This window comes from Eubalaena glacialis, chromosome 11 (genome assembly GCF_028564815.1).
Source record: "Eubalaena glacialis isolate mEubGla1 chromosome 11, mEubGla1.1.hap2.+ XY, whole genome shotgun sequence".
Taxonomy (NCBI): Eukaryota; Metazoa; Chordata; class Mammalia; order Artiodactyla; family Balaenidae; genus Eubalaena; species Eubalaena glacialis.
The window spans coordinates 76,108,701-76,129,089 of NC_083726.1; the positions used below are offsets into that span (position 1 = coordinate 76,108,701).

The following is a 20,389-nucleotide window of genomic DNA, read 5'->3' on the forward strand; positions in this document are numbered from 1 at the left end:
ATAAAGACTGAAAGTGAGAGGATGGAAAAAGATTTTCCATGAAAATGGAAATCAAAGCTGGAGTAGCAATACTCATATCAGACAAAATAGACTTTAAAATACTGTTACAAGAGACAAGGAAGGACACTACATAATGATCAAGGGATCAATCCAAGAAGAAGATATAGCAATTGTAAATATATATGCATCCAACATAGGAGCACCTCAATATATAGGGCAAATGCTAACATCCATAAATGGAGAAATCAACAGTAACACAATAATAGTGGGGGACTTTAACACCCCACTTACACCAATGGACAGATTATCCACACAGAAAATTAATAAGGAAACCTAAGCCTTAAATGACACATTAGACCAGATAGACTTAATTGATATCTATATGACATTCCATCCAAAAGCAGCAGAATATACTTTCTTCTCAAGTGCACATGGAACATTCTCCAAGAAAGATCACATCTTGGGCCACAAATCAAGCCTTGGCAAATTTAAAAAATCAGAATCATAAAGCATTTTTCTGACCACAACGCTATGAGAGTAGAAATCAACTACAGGGAAAAAAGGTAAAAAAACACAAACACATGGAGGCTAAACAATATGTTACTAAACAACCAATGGATCACTGAAGAAATCAAAGAGGAAATCATAAAATACCTAGGGAAAATTGACGATGAAAACATGATGATACAAAATGTATGGGACGTGGCAAAAGCAGTTCTTGGAAGTTTATAGCAATACAATCTTACCTCAGGAAACAAGAAAAATCTCAAATTAACAACCTATCCTTACACATAAAGCAACTAGAGAAACAGGAACGAACAAAACCTAAAGTTAGTAGAAGAAAAGAAATTATAAAGAACAGAAATAAGTAGAGATGGAGAAAACAATAGCAAAGATAAATGAAACTAAAAGCTGGTTCTCTGAGAAGATAAACAAAATTGATAAAACTTTAGCCATACGCATCAAGAAAAAGGGAGAGGACTCAAATCAATAAAATTAGAAATGAAAAAGGAGAAGTTGCAATGGACACCACAGAAATACAAAGGATCATAAGAAACTGCTACAAGCAACTCTATGCCAATAAAATGGACAACCTAGGAGAAATGGACAAATTCTTAGAAAGGTACAACCTTCTAAGACTGAACCTGGAAGAAATAGAAAATATAAACACACCAATCACAAATATTGAAATTGAAATTGTGCTTTAAAAACTTCCAACAAACAAAAGTCTAGGACCAGATGGCTTCACAGGCGAATTCTGTCACACATGTAGAAAAGAGTTAACACCTATCCTTCTGAAACTATTCTAAAAAATTGCAAAGGAAGGAACACTCACAAGCTCATTATACACGGCCACCATCAACCTGATACAAAACCAAAGGTATTACAAAAAAGAAAATTACAGGCCCAAATATCACTGATGAACATAGACACAAAAATCCTCAACAAAATACTAGCAAGCCAAATCGAACAACACAGTAAAAGAGTCATGCACTATGATCAGGTGGGATTTATCCAGAGATGCAAAGATTCTGCAATAAACACAAATAATGTGATACACCACATTAACAAACTGAAGAATAAAATTCATATGATCATCTCAGTAGATGCAGAAAAAGCTTTCAACAAAATTTAACTCCTATTTATGATGAAAACAATCCAGAAAGTGGGCATAGAGGGAACCTAACTCAAGATAATTAAGTCCATATATGACAAACCCACAGCAAACATTATTCTCAATGGTAAAAAACTGAAAACATTTCCTCTAAGATAAGGAACAAGATAAGGATGTCCATCTTGCCACTTTTATTCAACTTAGTTTAGGAGGTCCTAGCCAAGGCAACCAGAGAAGAAAAATAAATAAAAGAAATCCAAATTGGAGAAGAAGAAGTAAAACCGTCACTGTTTGCAGCTGACATGATACTATACATAGAAAATCCTAAAGATGCTACCAGAACACTACTAGAGCTTATCAATGAGTTTGGTAAAGTTACAGGATACAAAATTAATACACAGAAATCTCTTGCATTCCTATACACTAACAATGAATGATTAGAAAGAGAAATTAAGGAAACACTCCCATTTATCATCGCATCAAAAAGAATAAAACACTTGGGAATAAACCTACCTAAGGAGGTAAAAGACCTGTACTCAGAAAACTATAAGATACTGATGAAAGAAATCAAAGATCACACAAACAGATGGAGAGATATACCATGTTCTTGGATGGGAAGAATCAATATTGTCAACAAGACTATACTACCCAAGGCAGTCTACAGATTCATTGCAATCCCTACCAAATTACCAATAGCATTTTTCACAGAATTAGAACCAAAAATTTTACAATTTGTATGGAAACACAAAAGACCCCAAATAGCCAAAGCGATCTTGAGAAAGAAAAACGGAGCTGGAAGAATCAGGCTCCCTGACTTCAGACTATACTACAAAGCTACAGTAATCAAAACAGTGTGGTTCTGCCACAAAACAGAAATATAGATCAATGGAACAGGATAGAAAGTCCAGAGATAAACCCACGTACCTATGTTCACCTAATCTGTGACAAAGGAGACAAGAATATACAATGGAGAAAGACAGTTTCTTCAGTAAGTGGTGCTGGGAAAACTGGACAGCTACATGTAAACCAATGAAATTAGAATATTCTCAAACACTATACAGAAAAAGAAACTCAAGATGGATTAAAGACCTAAATGTAAGACTAGATACTATAATTCTTAGAGGATAACATATGTAGAACACACTTTGAAATAAATCGCAGCAAGATCTTTTTTGACCCACCTCCTAGAGTAATGAAAAGAAAAACAAAAATAAACAAATGGGACCTAATTAAACTTAAAAGCTTTTGCACAGCAAAGGAAACCATAACCAAAATGAAAAGACAACCCACAGATAGGGAGAAAATATCTTATGGAAAAACCCAAATGAACTTTTTGGCCAGCACAACATTTGCAGATGAAGCGACCATCCAGGGATTAATCTCCAAAATATATAAACAGCTCATGCACCTCAATATCAAGAAAACAAACAACCCAATCAAAAAAACAAACAACCCAATCAAAAAATGGGCACAAGATCTAAAAAGACATTTCTGTACAGAAGACATACAGATGACCAAAAAGCACATGAAAAGATGCTCAACATCACTAATTATTAGAGAAATGCAAATCAGACTGCAATGAGGTATCACCTGACACCATTCAGAATGGCCGTCATCGAAAAAATCTACAAACAATAAATGCTGGAGAAGGTGTGGAGAAAAGGGAACCCTCCTACATTGTTGATGAGAATGTAAATTGGTACAGCCACTATGGAGAACACTATAGAGATTCCTTAAAAAACAAAAAAATAGAGTTACCATATGATCCAGCAATCCCACTCCTGGGCATATATCCCAAGAAAACCATAATTCAAAAAGATACATGCAACCCAATGTATATTGCAGCACTATTTACAATAACCAGGACGTGGAAGCAACCTAAATGTCCGTTGATGGAAGAATGGAGAAAGAAGACGTGGCACATATATACAATGGAATATTACTCAGCCATAAAAAAGAATGAAATAATGCCATTGGCAGCAACATGGATGGACCTAGAGATTGTCATTCTGAGTGAAGTAAGTCAGGCAGAGAAAGACAAATATCATATGATATTTCTTATATGTTGCATCTAAAAAAACATAGTACAAATGGACTTATTTACAAAACAGAAATACAGTCACAGATGTAGAAAATAAACTTATGGTTACCAAGGGTGAAAGGTGAGGGAGAGATAAAATTGTGAGATTGGGATTGACACATACACACTTCTATATATGAAATATATAACTAATAAGAAGCTACTGTAGGGACTTCCCTGGTGGCACAGTGGTTAAGAATCCACCTGTCAGTGCAGGGGACACAGGTTCGATCCCTGGTCCAGGAAGATCCCACATGCCGTGGAGCAGCTAAGCCCATGTGCCACAACTACTGAGCCTGCACTCTAGAGCCCGCGAGCCACAACTACTGAGCCTGAGTGCCACAACTACTGAAGCCCGCACGCCTAGAGCCTGTGCTGTGCAACAAGAGAAGCCACCCAATGAGAAGCCCGCGCACCACAATGAAGAGTAGCCCCCGCTCGCCACAACTAGAGAAAAGCCCAAGCGCAGCAACAGAGACCAAAGGCAGCCAAAAATAAAAATTAATTAATTAAAAAAAAATAAAAAGAACCTACTGTATAGCACAGGGAACTCGACACAATACTGTGTAATGGCCTACATGGGAAAAGAATCTAAAAAAGAATGGATATATGTATATGTATAATTGATTCACTTTGCTGTACAGCAGAAACTAACACAGCATTGTAAATCAACTCTACTCCAATAAAAATTAATTAAAAAAAAGTAAACACCTCCCCCCGAAAAACGATCAGTTAAGCCACTTGAAGTGATATTCATAAGATTGCATAATGCTCAATTTTCCATCTTCTCACCATTTTCAACACATCATTTGGTATGAAAAACATAAAAACCATAGAGTTGTACTCATAGAAGTTTTTCTCACTATTTATAACCTCCTGTTAATCACATGAAATATAATCCTTACGTTTTTGAAGCATAGTCAGTAAAAAATGCTTTTTAAAAATAATGGGTATTTAAAAATTAAAAAGTGAATTCCTGAGGGAGATTATCCTACTTCTTTTCTTAAGAAAAAAAATTTAAGCATAAAATAGGAGAGTAGGTTCATACCTGTTTTGGATTTTTTCATTGCTGTGTTACCATCAAATTAATACAAATTCCTTAGTGTCGAAGATCAATTGTTCAACATGGTGAGAGCATTTTTGACTATATGTTGTAGAACAAGTTCAATGCTATTTTTAACTGGTTCCTCAGTGTATGAACATATCACTTGCTGTATTCTCTTCATCAATCTATAAAATTACCAGTCATTTTATTAACATCATGAACAATTATTAGTTTCTCTTGTCTATGGCAAAGTTGTAAATATTTTCTTGTTCATATAGTTATAAATTCTGCTTTACAAGATATAAGTTTTTCCCTGTCATATTATGCTATTGGTTTTTCCCCAAACTATTCAAAATTTATTATTTAGAGTCCATCAGGTACTGAAAGATTTTCATTGGTAATCAATAGAAGTTTCTTGAAACCAATTTTTCTGTGATTTACTTGATGATTTTTTATGAAAGTAGACCAAAGTCTTCTTGTTAACTATTTATCTCCTACAAGCATCACAGTGCTTGCTCATTACTAGATATGACCGGCATACTAGTTATGTACTAAAAATCATAAAAGTTATTCTATTGAGAATATAATCTAGATACCCATAATGGTAGAACACAATGGGAAAAAAAAGATAAAATATAGTCATAAAATTCTCCTCTAAATGGCTGAGTATTATATGGTGAGAATTCTGCACTGGAATACAAAAAACAAGTGTTAGAATATGTTCTTATTACATACCTAATTTTTGTCTTTGTTTGCTATAATTCTCCTTCCCATCTTTCACCAATTTAACACGTATTAAGAATTGGAACTATAGCTATGTCAAAAAGTGTTTCTTCTGTTGCATTTTTTTATTAAGGTGAAATTCACATGACATAAAACCAACCATTTTAAAGTTTACAGTTCAGTGACATTCAGCATATTCACAATGTTAGGCAATCATCACTGCTATCTAGTTCCAAAACAAAAATCATAATCACTTATATAATTTACCATATATAAAATCTACCAGTTATATAACTGTATAAATATTTACTACCATATGTGAAATTTCTTTATTAACAATACAAAGTTGCATTATCTTGATTTTACAGATGAGAAAATAAAGTTCAGATAGCTTATGTAATGTTATACTGAAGATATACACATAATATGTTGCTTAGCCAGGATGTCTATTTCCAAAAGCTGTAGCCATTCCTCTGTGTTAACATACCATCCAGCTCACCTTTTATTAGTGAATGAATTTCTAAGGCAGCCAGGCATTTCTTTGTGCCAGCATGCAGTAATGTTGCTGTTATTCTAGTGTGCTATTTCAGAAAAAAATGCATATTTGAGAGTTTTCATATATAGGCTCCTAAGATATGTTTAAATATTTTCTTGAGATTAAAATGTTTGTTGGCTCTTCCAAATTATATTTAGCAACTATCATGTCGAGAGGAAATGTTTTATTTTGTGGTATTCTTTACCTTTTCTTTGCCTTTCAGATATGCTTCTTCTGTAAAGGATGGCTCCCAGTATTTTGTGCTACTGATTGTGACAGACGGTGTTATCTCAGATATGGCTCAAACTAAGGAGTCCATAGTTAATGTAAGTAAGAGTCATTCAGTCTTGGGCTGGCTAACTGAATGCATGGTGCTACTTAGGTTGACTAACTAGAGTCTACTTAGTTGACTTAAGAGTGAAACAAAATGCCCATGCCTTTGCAGCCAATTGCATTATCCAGAAAACTCACACACATTTGTAGCATTCATCCATAAGGACCAAACTAAGAGGTGTGAATAATTGGGTTGTAACAAAATTATTTCCAAAAAATTAAAATAAAAATAAATAATAGCATCACCTTCATGTGCATGACTGTGTTTATCTTGATTAGTTTGATGTGCTTGTATACAGTTTGTACAATTTGTACAGAATATTTCTTTAACATTTACATTTACAGTAATAGTTACAGGAGAACTGTGCTAATTTCTATATTTATAGAACTGAATAAGGACTAGCATTGATTCAAAATCCATTTTTCTTATTATTCCTAATTATGTGTTATATTTATGATTCATTGTCTTCTTTATTAGACTATAATTTATAATATCTGTATTTACTAGACTGCAACCTCTAAAATTATATCTGTTTTTACTTACCTTTCTATACTCAGGTTTAGCAATGTTTGACACAAAATAGACATTAGTAAAAATGGGCTGTGTGAAAAAATTGTTTATCATACTTCATAATTATTAATAGCATAGGGAAAATATAATTAGCTGTTTGTGTGAGAAAAAAATAGTTACATGTGGGAAAAAATCAAATGTTTATAGACATACACTTAGCAAAACCAAACACAAAAAGGAAGAGAGGTAGAATCTTGTACATTTACTTATTTGTTTATTTGGTTTTGACTAGACACACTGGGTTGGATTTGTCTTGATTTCCTTTATGTTCTGATCAGTGGCATTAGCATGCTCTTTAAAATATGGACTTAGTAATTTAGGTTTAAACTACCAGGACATGCACTGAGGAACAGTTATTCATAATTCAGTGACCTTCACAGCTGAAGATGTGGTTGCTATACTGTTCCACCTATCTGCTGGTGGATCTTATATTCTTACCATAAAATTATTTTATCATACTAATAATAACTTTCTATAATTATCATTTGTATTCACCCATTTACTATGAAAATTGCTTTTCCTAACCATAGCTATAAATGAAATAGAGTACTACTTTTTCACAAATATGGTACCTTTTTTTTCCCTTTTAGCAACTGAAAGATTTTTGAATGGAGAGAGAACATGGAAAAAGAGACCAAAGGTACCCAGAATCAGCTTAGGAATATTTTGTCTGAGAAAAGCAAGTGAAAGCAGATGCTCAGTACTTTTTTTAAAAAAATATTATCCAAGACTGGTCATTCCTGAAGAACATCCCACTGAATTAGCATATGTACAGAGTTCAGAAAGGATAAGAGTGGAATCAAGTATATTATTCTGTGTTAATTTTAAATATGTTCAAAACTATTTTAAAGAACATCTGTGGAAAATGTCAAAACTCAGGATATTTTTTTCTTCTTAATTCTTAGTTGTTTTCTCAATTCAGTTTCTTAATTGTGAACTAACTGTGTGTTCTCTTTGAAGGCTTCAAAACTTCCAATGTCAATAATTATAGTAGGTGTTGGGCCAGCAGAATTTGATGGTGAGTAATAAAATTTCAATAATATTCCTTGGGAATTTATTTAATCTGACTCATTATGCACTTAGGTTTCTATCACTCTTTTTTTGCATATAAGGATGTGAGTGTGCGTATGGATTTGTATACAGTGTCCATGTACATATAGACATAAATATAGATATTACATGATGGAGTCTATTAAGGTGAGCAAATTAAAAGGATGTCTTCTGAGTAGGACATTATCTCTCTAGTATAGGTTAATTCAACATGTAGCTTTCTGTTTTATTAGAGATGGTTTGTACCTCAAAATATTTCTTAAGACCAAGTGATAAATTGAGTTTTTGTTCCCAAGGCAAAATACACTCTGGATTCCCTAAAAACTTTTAAGGATGAGCACTAAATTAATAAACCACTAGGTTGTAAAATAGAAATATTAACACAAGCATAATAATGGATTTTCAGACCTTGGCTAGTTGATAGACATTATTTTTATAAATATTTAAGTTCTGTCATATGAAAGAGTAAAGTAAAATGAAAATGGAATTGACCATCTGAAATTTAATGAGACTTTATATAATTATGCTAAATTCACTTACTGGGTAGTTTTCTGTTTGGGCTCAAGCCATCTTCAAATGTCAGTGTGACGGGTGTTTGTGTGACTAGTGATCTGGGTAAACTTCTCTAAGGATAGTCTATTTCTCATCACCTGATGAATTACTTTAAGAGAACTCTATGCTAGACATCAACTGCATAACCACATAACATTCACCTGGTTCAGGTGTTTTTACATTAATGATGACAGTATTTAGCTTGGAACTTTAGAAATGAGAATAATTTTAGAATATTTGGAGCAACTTTTGGTATGCTACAGGTTAATTTAGGCACATAGGTGGCTAATTATTGTATGATCATCACTGGGATGATTCTTGTTTAATCACCAGTGCCTCCTCCATAAGGATAGTATAGATCTCTCAGTCTCAGGTAAAACAACACAAGCAGTTATATTGCTGATCCTGGAAATTCTTTCCTTTGATTCCATGCTTGGCTGGTCACACTTTGCATCATTATAATCTTCCAGCAGAAGTCATTTTAGCTCCTGCTAATATTTTCTCTGTCTCTGAATATTTACATCTGTTTACATTGTCCATCAGGCATGAATCTGAGATACCACTCTGGAGTCAGGAAAACTAAGACACATCTTTCTTGTTAACACTTTGTGTACTTGATCTTCTGCATTGAGCAGTGATAGACTGTGGTTCACAAACTTCACTGATTGCTAGGTTAAAATAACTCATGATTTTTTCTTCAGTTACTAATTTGCGTTTGCCTCTCAAGTGTGCACTTCTCGTTGGGTATATTCCAGGTCTCCCAGACTCCTATGGAAGGCCGTTGTTAGGTGTAAGCCCTGTCACTTGTTCCCCAAGAGCTCCCACACATAATGTGTAAATAGAGAGCTACTGACCCTTCCTATGTATATTTCTGGTCATATATTTCTATTCAAAGCAGCAGGCACAGCTATTTGGATACTAATTTCTTACAACTGCCACACCTATTTATTTTCTTCAATTTTTTTGTTCCCAGTGAATTATTTATCAGGGTTTTGAGGTATGAAAATTCATCATTTCCCTCTCTGACTTCTTGAATTAACTAAAAAAAAAAAAAACATGCAGGAGTCACTCAGAGATCAGAATATGTTTTATTAATAGTAGTGTAGAATTGGAGAATTTGGGTTGCCCTGTGCACAGAATCAGACTTCTTGCTACTTTTTTCCCCAAAGATTAAATGACCTCACCTTTAACTCCAGGCCTTCTCTGTACAGGGGCAGATCCTTGCCTATTAAGCATGCCACAGGGAGAAATTGTCTTCAACTTGAGGATAGGCTGCTCCAAAAGAGAGAGATTCAAGATCGTTCTATCTCTCAATCTTAGTTATCTTGTGAATCCCTCCTCTTTTCATGAGGAAAAGTGAGCAAAGATTATAGACAAAGAGGGAAGTTGCCTTCCCATAGAATTCCCTCCTGGCAATTAAAGTGAAACTTTCCTCTGGCAAACCTGTGAACAGGGAATTAGGGTCCTGAAACACCTGATTTCTGCTTTCACCCTGCTAGAAGAAAATTTCTGACTTATATTCAAGTTGCTGCTATCCTATCAGAAGAGCCTTTTTCTAGGCACTTCCAAATCTATGATAAGTAAGTTTAAATAGTACACATAAATTGACATAAAGACTGAAATAAAACTTGCATATTTTATCAGTTAACCACATAAATCCAACATCTACACATAACATAACCAGGAGGTTTGCATAGGCAAGAAATGCAGCATTTTGTCATTCATTCTTTGAAGGTAGAGGAAATATAAATAAACTACTAGATTCATGAGTATTTAAATGTCTTGTTTCTTTATTTCAATGAGAACAATTTAAAACTTTCTGTATAATCTCTCAAAGCAGGATTTCTTTATCCTTAAAAGGCAAAAAGTCAAATTAAAGTAGCAACTGGTTAACTGCTTTGATACAAGTTAGGAAAGGGAGAGAACTATAAGGGATTCTAACATGATTTTGTCTCCCAAGGCTAGAAAGAAATACAGGTCTGTATCTTATATATCTTTTTTCCAGAGACGGGTACTGATGGGGAACCTGTGCTTACAATTTCAGGCTCCTTGAGGACTAGATGATCTGAAAAACTGAAGGGTGAACATTTCCCTTCCACCACCTACATGCCATTCCTTTTCTTCTTGCTCTCAAAAGTGTAGCCTCCAATTCTGCTACCCATAGCCTTTTAACTCAAAAGACATACTGAAAAGTGGGAGATATTTTATAGGATCTCATTCTAATACACTATTGCCTGAATAACTGTCATTTTCTTTAATTGAAATAAAACACTTACAAAGGCCAATGGAGATTGTAGAGGGTTGTGGAAAGTGAGGCCCAGATTATCATCTAATTTTTGTTTCCCATTTTAGAGTGAGTATAGGGTAATTGTTAGGAGTTATTAGCAAATTAAATAATAGAGGAGAAGATTCTCCAATTGCTGGCATGTCACTATCAATGTACATTTATGTCTCAAAGTAATATGAAAATTTTGAAAACAAACTTAGACCAAAAAAAGGAATTAACTATTGAAAATATTTGAGTATAATGAATTTTCCTATTTAAATCCCTAATAAGTAGGAGAGAAAAAAATAGTTCTTTTGTATTTTGAATAAGTTAATTACCTTATTATTGGTAATTTACATGTTACTAAATTATGACATATATTATATATCTAAGGATATTATTGGATGATGGCTCACTAACAATTATGTGTACTGGCAATGTTTCAGCCCAGACATTGATTCCTGAACATGTGTAGAAAAGTAAAACTTAAAACCTGTTTTAAAAAAAAAACAAGCTTATAGATATAGAAAACAGATTGGTGGTTGCCAGAGGCTTGCCAGCATTGGAGGTGGGTGAAATGGGTGAAGGAAGTCAAAAGGTACAAACTTCCAGTTTTAAAATAAGTATGTCACACGAATGTAATGTACAGTGTGGTTAGTATAGTTAATACTGTATTGCATATATGAAGGTTGCTAAGAGAATAGATCTTAAAAGTTCTCATCAGAAGAAAAAAATTTGTAATTATGTATGGTCAACTAGACTCATTGTGGTGATCATTTCACAATATATACAAGTAGCGAATCATTATGTTATATAGCTAAAAATAATATAATGTTATTTGTCAATTATACCTCAATCAAAAAAAATAAAATAGGGAAAAAAAGTAAAATGTCTTTAACCCAAATACATTATCCAAGCACTGAAGAAAATAGTGAAAAGGTGAGGATTGTATTCTAATATTTTTTAGAAGATGACAAAGCAAACATAATTGCAAGTGGCTCTCCAGAGTCTGGTGAATATCATGTGCATACAAAATGGATTATTAGTAGGAGAATATACTTTAAGTACAAATTAGCATTCCTCATGTAATTAGTTATTTAGAGAATTCTCACTGAAACATTAAACTCTGGAAAATGTTCTTAATTGCAGCGTAACATTATTGTATACCAGCTGTCCCGTTATATCACAGCATTCCCAAATACCAGTTGATCTACGTAATGTTGAAATTATTTTTAATCAACAAAAAAATCATACTTCAGAAATTTCTTGCTTTATCCAATCACTATAAGAGCAGAGCAAATGCCTTTTTGTTTTTAAATCTATTCATAAAAAGATTACAGACAATATGATTATATAGCTTTGTGTAGTTTCAAAGAGAATAAAGTTCAAATTGTTATTGGAAGTTCTATAATGATTAGTGCCTAGTTTCTTAAATTAGAAAGAAAAAATTAAAATTGAATGAATTAGCATCACTTGCCGAATCAGTCATGTAAGCATGTAATCCAGAGTTAAGGATCTATAGAATGGGGAGATGTACCTAAAGACTTCTACACTGCATAGGCTCTCCTCATCTTTCAAAGTGTCATATGAGGTCTTAGCTTGCTTTCTCCACTTGTAAAATTTGCACTCAGTTAAGTTTTGTGGAAGAAATCACCGAGGAGATGAAAGGATCAACAAGCTTTCCACCTTTAACATAGGACATATTGTTACTTCATACATATTGATTTCATTATTGCCTACATTTGTTATAGTATTTAGCTAAAATGCACTGAATAAATGATCCTATTTTATTTTCAAGCAATGGTTGAATTGGATGGAGATGATGTAAGAGTTTCCTCCAGAGGAAAATATGCTGAAAGGGACATTGTTCAGGTAAGAAATTTAATGAAAATTATTTATTTTGTTCATTGTGAAGAGCCCATGTCATCTCTGATTTGTAAATGAAGAGTTTAAATTGAAATCAAGAGTCTCAGGTTCTGTTTAATTGAGGCAGTTGATTCTCTATAAAATGCATGTTAAGTAATGGCCTAGAATAAGCACCAAATTACTTTCCCCCATACTTCATGTTCACCATATATGAAGTAGAATTGTTAACAAGTGTCTTTTCCTACTTTATTATTACCAGAAAATATCATTGAGATCTTTACTAAAATTAAAAGCTAGAAACATAACAGGCTTTTAATGATGCTTATCTATTTATTACTTAGCCCTCAATAAAGATTAAATATATTTTAAGACAGGTGATGCATATTCAGTGTAAGTAAACTTAGTAGAAACAAACCAAAAATGTAGATTTTTTTCTATTTCCACATAGGTTATGGTTAGAAAAATGGAAAAATAGATCTTATAATTATATATAAATATAAAAATTATATAAAATATAAAAATAATAATATTAATATAATACTTGGTAACATATAATAATATGTATAATACTACAATAAAATATAACATAATAATAGATTATATATCTCTCTATACAGATATATAGACATATATATGATTCATAATTCTATTAGAATCAAGAAAAATACTTAACTAAAGCCTACTATTCTGGGAGTGAATAGAAAGAAAAAAATGCAGTTAATATTTATAATTGAAACAAAGGAGTTAAATCAACTAAATTTCTGCATACTTTAGAGTCTTCATATCTTTTAGGATGTCAGAAGCAAAAAAAGACTGTGAAAGGAAGACTAAATAGGAAAGGAAAGTTCTCAGTACAATTTGAGCACTTAAAGGAGCAAACAATGGAATTCAATATTATCTCCTAAATAATAACCTATATATTCACCCATAATACAGTCATTAAGATAATCTAATTTGGAATGCAAGAGAATTTGGTTCAAATCCTGGATTGTCCACTGTGATAACTTGGATAAGCTTTCTAAATTTCAGTGTTCTGGCATTGTTTAAAGATTTTATCAGATAATATATATATAATACATTACTGAAATAGAACTCAGTAAAATACAACAAAAATAATTTTAAAAATTAGAGAGGGAGAATAATATAAAATAATCTGTAAATATATTATAAAGATTAATCTTGACAAAGATAAAAAAACATTCTTCTTCATCAGTCAGCAAAATTAAGTTTTAAAATAGAAACATCTGTATAACAGTTTTTTAAGAAGGTAATTAAATATTATTTAAACCTAATGTTTAAATATTAACATTAAAATGTTAACATTTTAACCTAATGTTCTTGGTAACGTAAAAAGCACACACACATGAATAATTCGTTTAAAAGCAGCTGAGAAAGGGAACGTGGTGATGTGGTCATCTATTTAAGAATCCCACGATGTTTTGTTTTTTATAATTAGACACACGATTATTCACCTTACGCTGATTAGCATAATTATAAGTCCAAGTAATTGCACTTTTTCTAAAAATCTCTCCATAATGTCTAGTTCACAGTAACCAAAAAATCAAATTACTGCATGGAAGTATGAATTTTAAGTCCTTTAAAATGTATTATGTTGCTGTTGTACTGCATTTTTACCAAGTTAAAAGAGACAGCTTCATATCTCATAGTATCATTTAAATGATGCTTAAGGGAAACTGGTATTACTCTCTCCCTTAGAAGGTAGTTAAGATTGCTCACATCATTAAGATTTACTTTAAGAGGATTAATATGTTATGTTAGCGACAACCAACAGTTGTTGGTTATTTTATTTATAAAACAAAAATTCCCTTGATCATGAAAGTATTTCATCTCTAATTGGATATGCTACATTGGACAGAATAGTGAGATAGGACTCAGATCTATGATCTTGAACAAGTCAGTAAATCTCCCTTGAGCCTTTCTTTCATTACCTCCAGACTCTCCATTCTTTTATCTTTGCTCTTTCCATGATGTTGTGAGTCTCAGAGGAAGTAACAGACATGAAAATACTTTGTTACTTATCAGTATAAGATACATAAACACACACACACACACACACACACACACACACATATATATATATAATTATATATTTCCTCTCATTGAAAGTCAGAATCTTGAGACTAGTCTATCACCATAAAGTGACACTGAGATCACCAAAGATTTTGAAGACACCTGAGGATATAGCTAAACACTCAAGGGATTCTACCATGTAAAGTTGAACTGAAAGAGTCATGAGATCTCACAGGTACTAACAGGAAACTAAAATCTTCCCAGAGAACTAGTAGCCTCCTGAATGACAGTGACACCTTGACTTACATGTCTATATTTAGTTAAGGATATTTGATGCACCCTTTTCTAATTTCATGGAAAAGTTCCTAAATAGTTCCCAGGGTAAACATTTATATATCACATTGTGTTCAAGAAGAATTAGCATTTTTTCTCTCACCTTGAATAAAATTTTAAAACAATCCACCATTACAGGTTTCCTGGTCCTACCATTCACTAAAACATTTTTTAAATGAGTTATTTTTAAGAATAGAAATATTCTTGAATATTTATAATATTGGGGTTGCAAGGGCACACCAAGAATAATATTGTCAATCTTCCTACCACCAGGAAATATCTAAGCCATCATAATCAATGCTATAAACACTGCTGGCTAAAATAATATCAGAAAATAGGGTCTATTTAGGCTCTCTTACCTTTTCGCTTTGTAAGAAACTGAATGAGATATTGTACTAAATCATTTAGCAGAAGGCCTCTCACCTACCAGTTGCTCAATAAATGCATTAATATCAGTTTCAGTTATTATTATTAGTTAGTATGTTGGCATAGTCCAGTGGGAAGGCATTTATATGTCACTGTTTCATAGTAGCCGTACCTTGACATATGACAATGTAGTCAGTCTTATGTGTGATTATGTTCATTGCCTCAAGATTCACTCTCATATGACTATAATATAAACAGTATGCAGGAAGAGATTCTATCATTGTTATTCTAAAACTTAAATGAATTATTTTCTTAAATCAATATATGTAAAGGCTTTCCATTTGTTTGTTTGCTTGCTTGTGCTGTGGATTGGCTATTGTATATAATGCAATATCATTTCTCCTGGCTGCATTCAGCTGCTATCCAGCCTATCATTCCCTTAAAGATTATATTTAAATCATATCTTTCATTAAAAGGAGAATAATTACCTTCAAGGTTTAGACTTGAAAATCACTAATGGAGCTCTGCAAAGTAGGAACAATCAAATAAAATTGAGCAGAACCACAACTAAAAGCTCATTTGCCCAAACTGATTCAAACTTTTTTCACAAATAGGCAAAGCTAGCTGTTAGAGCAACCACATAGAACATTTTCCTTGTACAGGATAGATGCTAAAAGAAAGACGTAGCGTGTCAAGGAAATGGTATATTTCAACTGAACAGAATGCATTTATTTGTATTCTTCATATGAATGGGATAAATTAGTGCAAAGTAAAAATTGATTTGTTCCTCTAACCTGAACAGTTTAAGGGTCCAAGTTAATTTGTGGTAATAGTCAGTGATCAACATACATTCACAAATGTGTGAGTGTTATTTTGAACAGGAGGTCCCCAGGTGCAGTGATCAGAAATGAGTGATTAAAAGGGACAATAAACAGAGGGGTCTGAGAAGTTGAGTGGAAAATTGTTACTATAGAAGGATATCAGCAAGAGTCCAAAAAGAAAGAGAATATATTTTTGTCCTCAAAAGTGTAAGATTTAACATTAATAAGAGGTAAAGGAAACAGAGTCACTTGTCATTTTCATCTCTCACTTAGGGAAGTACCTCATGACTTTACTGAAGAGATGAATATTCCTTTGGAAAAGGATTAGATAATTTAGGTTAGTGAGTAGAAGATTCTCAACATCTTTTTCTCTGCTCCCAACACACATGTGGGATAAGAGATGCTCCTGTTGATAATATCACTTGCTATAACAGTTACTCTTAACCCAGGGGCAAGGTCCCTTAATACTCAAGGGACGTATCAGAATCTGTGCCTGCATTTAGCAAATGTAAGTTAAATGAGATATATACTTCCTTCCTTGGCTGAAAACTAAGATTTCTTTCTTACCCATTGTTTATGAACATGTTTTAAAGATGAGTAGAACTGTATGTATTATAAGAACAGTGATGATGAATCTTAGTTTTAACATTCCAGAGTATCATAACATTCTTAAAAATGAATTTATATTTACTTCAATAAAAAATTTAGCACATCCTATAGCATTTGCTGGAAAGGTGAAAAAACAGGTGTTTTAAAATAACAAAGAGGTCAGGAATTACAGTTTTAGATTATAATACTGGTACCTAAGTTTGAAAGAGATTAAAAAATTGATAAAAATATTTAAAGTTTGATATGAATATAAACAAAAAACTAGAAAGAAAAGTTTCATATTTATATTGTATATATAAATTTATAAATTAATGAAGAATAATAATAATAACTATCATACTATACATATTATGAGTTGAACACTATTTTATGCACTTATGTGTTGACTTATTTAATACAACAACCTAATGAAATAGGCATTATTATTATTATCCTCATTTTATAGAAGAGGAAACTGAGTCAGAGTAGTAACTTGTCCAAGACCACACAGCTAATAAGCAGCAGAACCAGCGTCTGAACCTGGGAAGTCTAATTCCAGAGTTTGTGAGAATAGGGAGTAAAAACATAATTGAATTTAATTACCATGGTCTAAGAGAAAAGACCAAAATAAAAGTAAATATAAGAGCAAAGTTGAGGTAAAGGAAAAACACAGCAGGTATAATATCCCCCTTCCCTAGAGAAGTATCAACTATCTGCTAGAGTGTCGCCATTTCCCTGAAATGTAGGTATTAGCTATAGATTCTTCAAAAACTGATCTCCTAACAAATAGTTTAAAAGATAATTATGTATATGTATAGCTGATTCACTTTGTTATAAAGCAGAAACTAACACACCATTGTAAAGCAATTATACTCCAATAAAGATGTTAAAAAATAATTAAAATTTTAAAAAGTAATTATGTATATACTAACCATATCATTACTAAATTTTTTTAAAATACTATGCCTTTTAAAATAAGAATGAAATAAGCTATAGCTGAAATTAGAGATCTTTTTCTTATTAATCCTTCACTATGTTGATTCTTATTTTCTCACCTTTCTAATTATAGTTTCAGAGAGAAAAATAAACCTAACTTTGTTTGCACCTCTTTGTCAGGTCTTGTCCAAGTCAGATAATATGACTTCACAAATGTTCATATCCCTCCTATTTCTCTTCTCAGCTGAAGATTATATTCACTCTGTTAGTTTTTTCTTACCCTTACTTAGCTACCTTTAAGGTAAGAGAAAGATTTGTCACCTTTCAACACATTTTTCTAAAAGTTGTGCTGTTTTCCACCTGGTATCAAGACAGGGTAAAATTATGGTCATATGGGTATTCTTCTGTCTACAGGGTGCCTTATTTTAAAAAGAAAGGAGTACTTTTCTGCTCTTCCTTAAAAGAGACTGCTTTCACTGCATAAATGGTATTACATTTGCTATTTGATTTCTTAACATTTTAACCTGCTTTATCGCAACCTGAGTGGTTTAAAGTCTGCTTCCTAATAAAAGTTAATTTTCTGAAAGCACATCTTGAGTAACTGCTTAAATCAAAAGTAAATTTTTCAAAATAAATTTAAAAGTTACGTTACAGTATGAGATGAGAGTGTGAACACTGTTTCTCTGGAGGAAAAAATGATTTAATATAAACTTTAAAATATTATATTTGAAAATTGTTCAACCTCCTGAAATGTCTTCACTGTGCCTTTTCCCCAAGACCTAAAATTACTGTGTCCCCAAACTATCACAACATTAACAGTTACAATCATTCCCAGTTGCTTTCAAGAATCATGATGTCTGTAAGAGGAAATTGAACTAATGCCCTCAAACAGCACAGTGTTTATTAAGTAACCATTATAAATGAGAATGGAATCAGGCAATCTATTGCCAGAGTATTCAGTGATAAGGATTCTCACATGATTGTTTATATAAAGATAGAAGAATAATTTTTATGTAATGTAAAAATAAGAATATTGATATTTGATGATATTTCAATAAGAAGTATACCAAAATCTTACGCTGAGGGTTTTTGGTTGTTTATTTTTTGCCTTTCCAAATAACAGATATAAAAAACAAACATTTGGGGCAGGATTCAATGTACTGAATATTTCAGGTACCTACTAATGTGAACTGTGTAAATTTTATATTCATTGTCCATGTGATTTGATGGTCTAGTAATATAATTAAAAACACTTTACATGTGTTTAGGACTCTTTAACAATAGTTATTATTTTTAACCCTGATTTGAGTAATACTTCTACATTGAAAGCTGAATTAAGCACGCATTAATTCCATTTGACAAGAAACTGAGCCCTGAAGAGGATAATGCTCCATCCAATTAGGTGTCGAACTCAAAACTGCAGAATACATGTAGCAACATGGTGGGTGTATCAGGACCCGGAGACAAGAGTTATTGCCGGGAAAAACATAGATAAGGATTACATCCCTTTTTAGATAAAGTATATATTAGAAAGTTGTGGTCACTGTTAGAGCTATTTGTAATAAATCAAATATCTTTAAAATGCATAGTTATTATCATGCATTTCACCATTATTCCAGGCTTCTCTGATTCTCCTACAACCAAATGTTTACATACGTTGGTTTTTGTTTCTATTTTTTTAATTTATTTAAATAGCATGCTAAGGTCTGTTAAATAACTTTCTTTCACCTCTGATTTAGTTTGTGCCATTCAGGGATTATATTGACAGAAGCGGAAACCACATACTCAGCATGGCTAGATTAGCTAAAGATGTCCTAGCGGAGATCCCAGAGCAGTTTCTCTCCTACATGAGGACCAGAGGGATCAAGCCATCACCTGCACCTCCCCCGTACACCCCACCTACACATGTGTTACATACTCAAATATGACTGTGCTCCGAAATGCTAATGTAACTATATTTCAGTTAGAACTGCTGAGTCTATGCTTTTCTCCTGGTGCTCTATAAGGAACCAGGGAATGAGATACTTTTCTCAGTTTGGTTTCAGCAGTATTGGTTTGTATGCTTTCTTGGATCCAAAATTTATTATCTTCCTAAACCAAAACTGTAAATACGGTTGTTGCATGAGCAACAGAAAAATTGTTTAAATGCTTGAAGCAAAATATGGATGTCTTCTCTGAATCTTTAAATGTTTTTTGGACAGAAACAGCTAATTTCCAATGTACTGTTGGGAAAAAGCACAACCTGTATTTTTAACTCAAATATTGTCCTTGACTGCTATGTATATAGGAAAGCAGTCTCTCTATATCAATGTTTACATGTTACTACTTTTTAAATTCTAATACTTTTATAACTGTTCTTAAGAATACAAGTTTTGAATATTGAATCCTTTGTCTTCTAAATTGCAATAGCTATTATCACAAGAGCAATATCTCTTTGAATGACTGTCTGGACAAATGCAATTGCAAGCAAGGGAAGGTAAAGATACTTTCATATTTCTCAGTAAGTGAATTGTCTTATGAAGCTGCATCTGCTTAGTAATCAGTTCCTCTGTGCCATTTGCCAAGTATGGGAGTTTACACTTAGCAGATGTGTATTCTGAAAGAACATGCATTTTTCATGAAGTTTGAGTTCTAAATTTAGACTGCAATTTGTTTATGTTTTGTAATGCTAAGTAGAA

General features: G+C 32.6%; 1 protein-coding gene across 1 annotated transcript in view; it reads left to right on the plus strand.

The window, feature by feature from the left end:
- Positions 1 to 19,639, plus strand: part of CPNE8 (copine 8) — a 302,153-nt gene extending 282,514 nt beyond the window's left edge. The window contains exons 17-20 of the mRNA XM_061204630.1: positions 6,222 to 6,324; positions 7,863 to 7,920; positions 12,569 to 12,642; positions 19,451 to 19,639. Coding sequence (XP_061060613.1) covers positions 6,222 to 6,324; positions 7,863 to 7,920; positions 12,569 to 12,642; positions 19,451 to 19,639 — 424 coding nt within the window. The remainder of the gene's footprint in view (positions 1 to 6,221; positions 6,325 to 7,862; positions 7,921 to 12,568; positions 12,643 to 19,450) is intronic.
- The last annotated feature ends 750 nt before the right edge of the window (positions 19,640 to 20,389 follow it).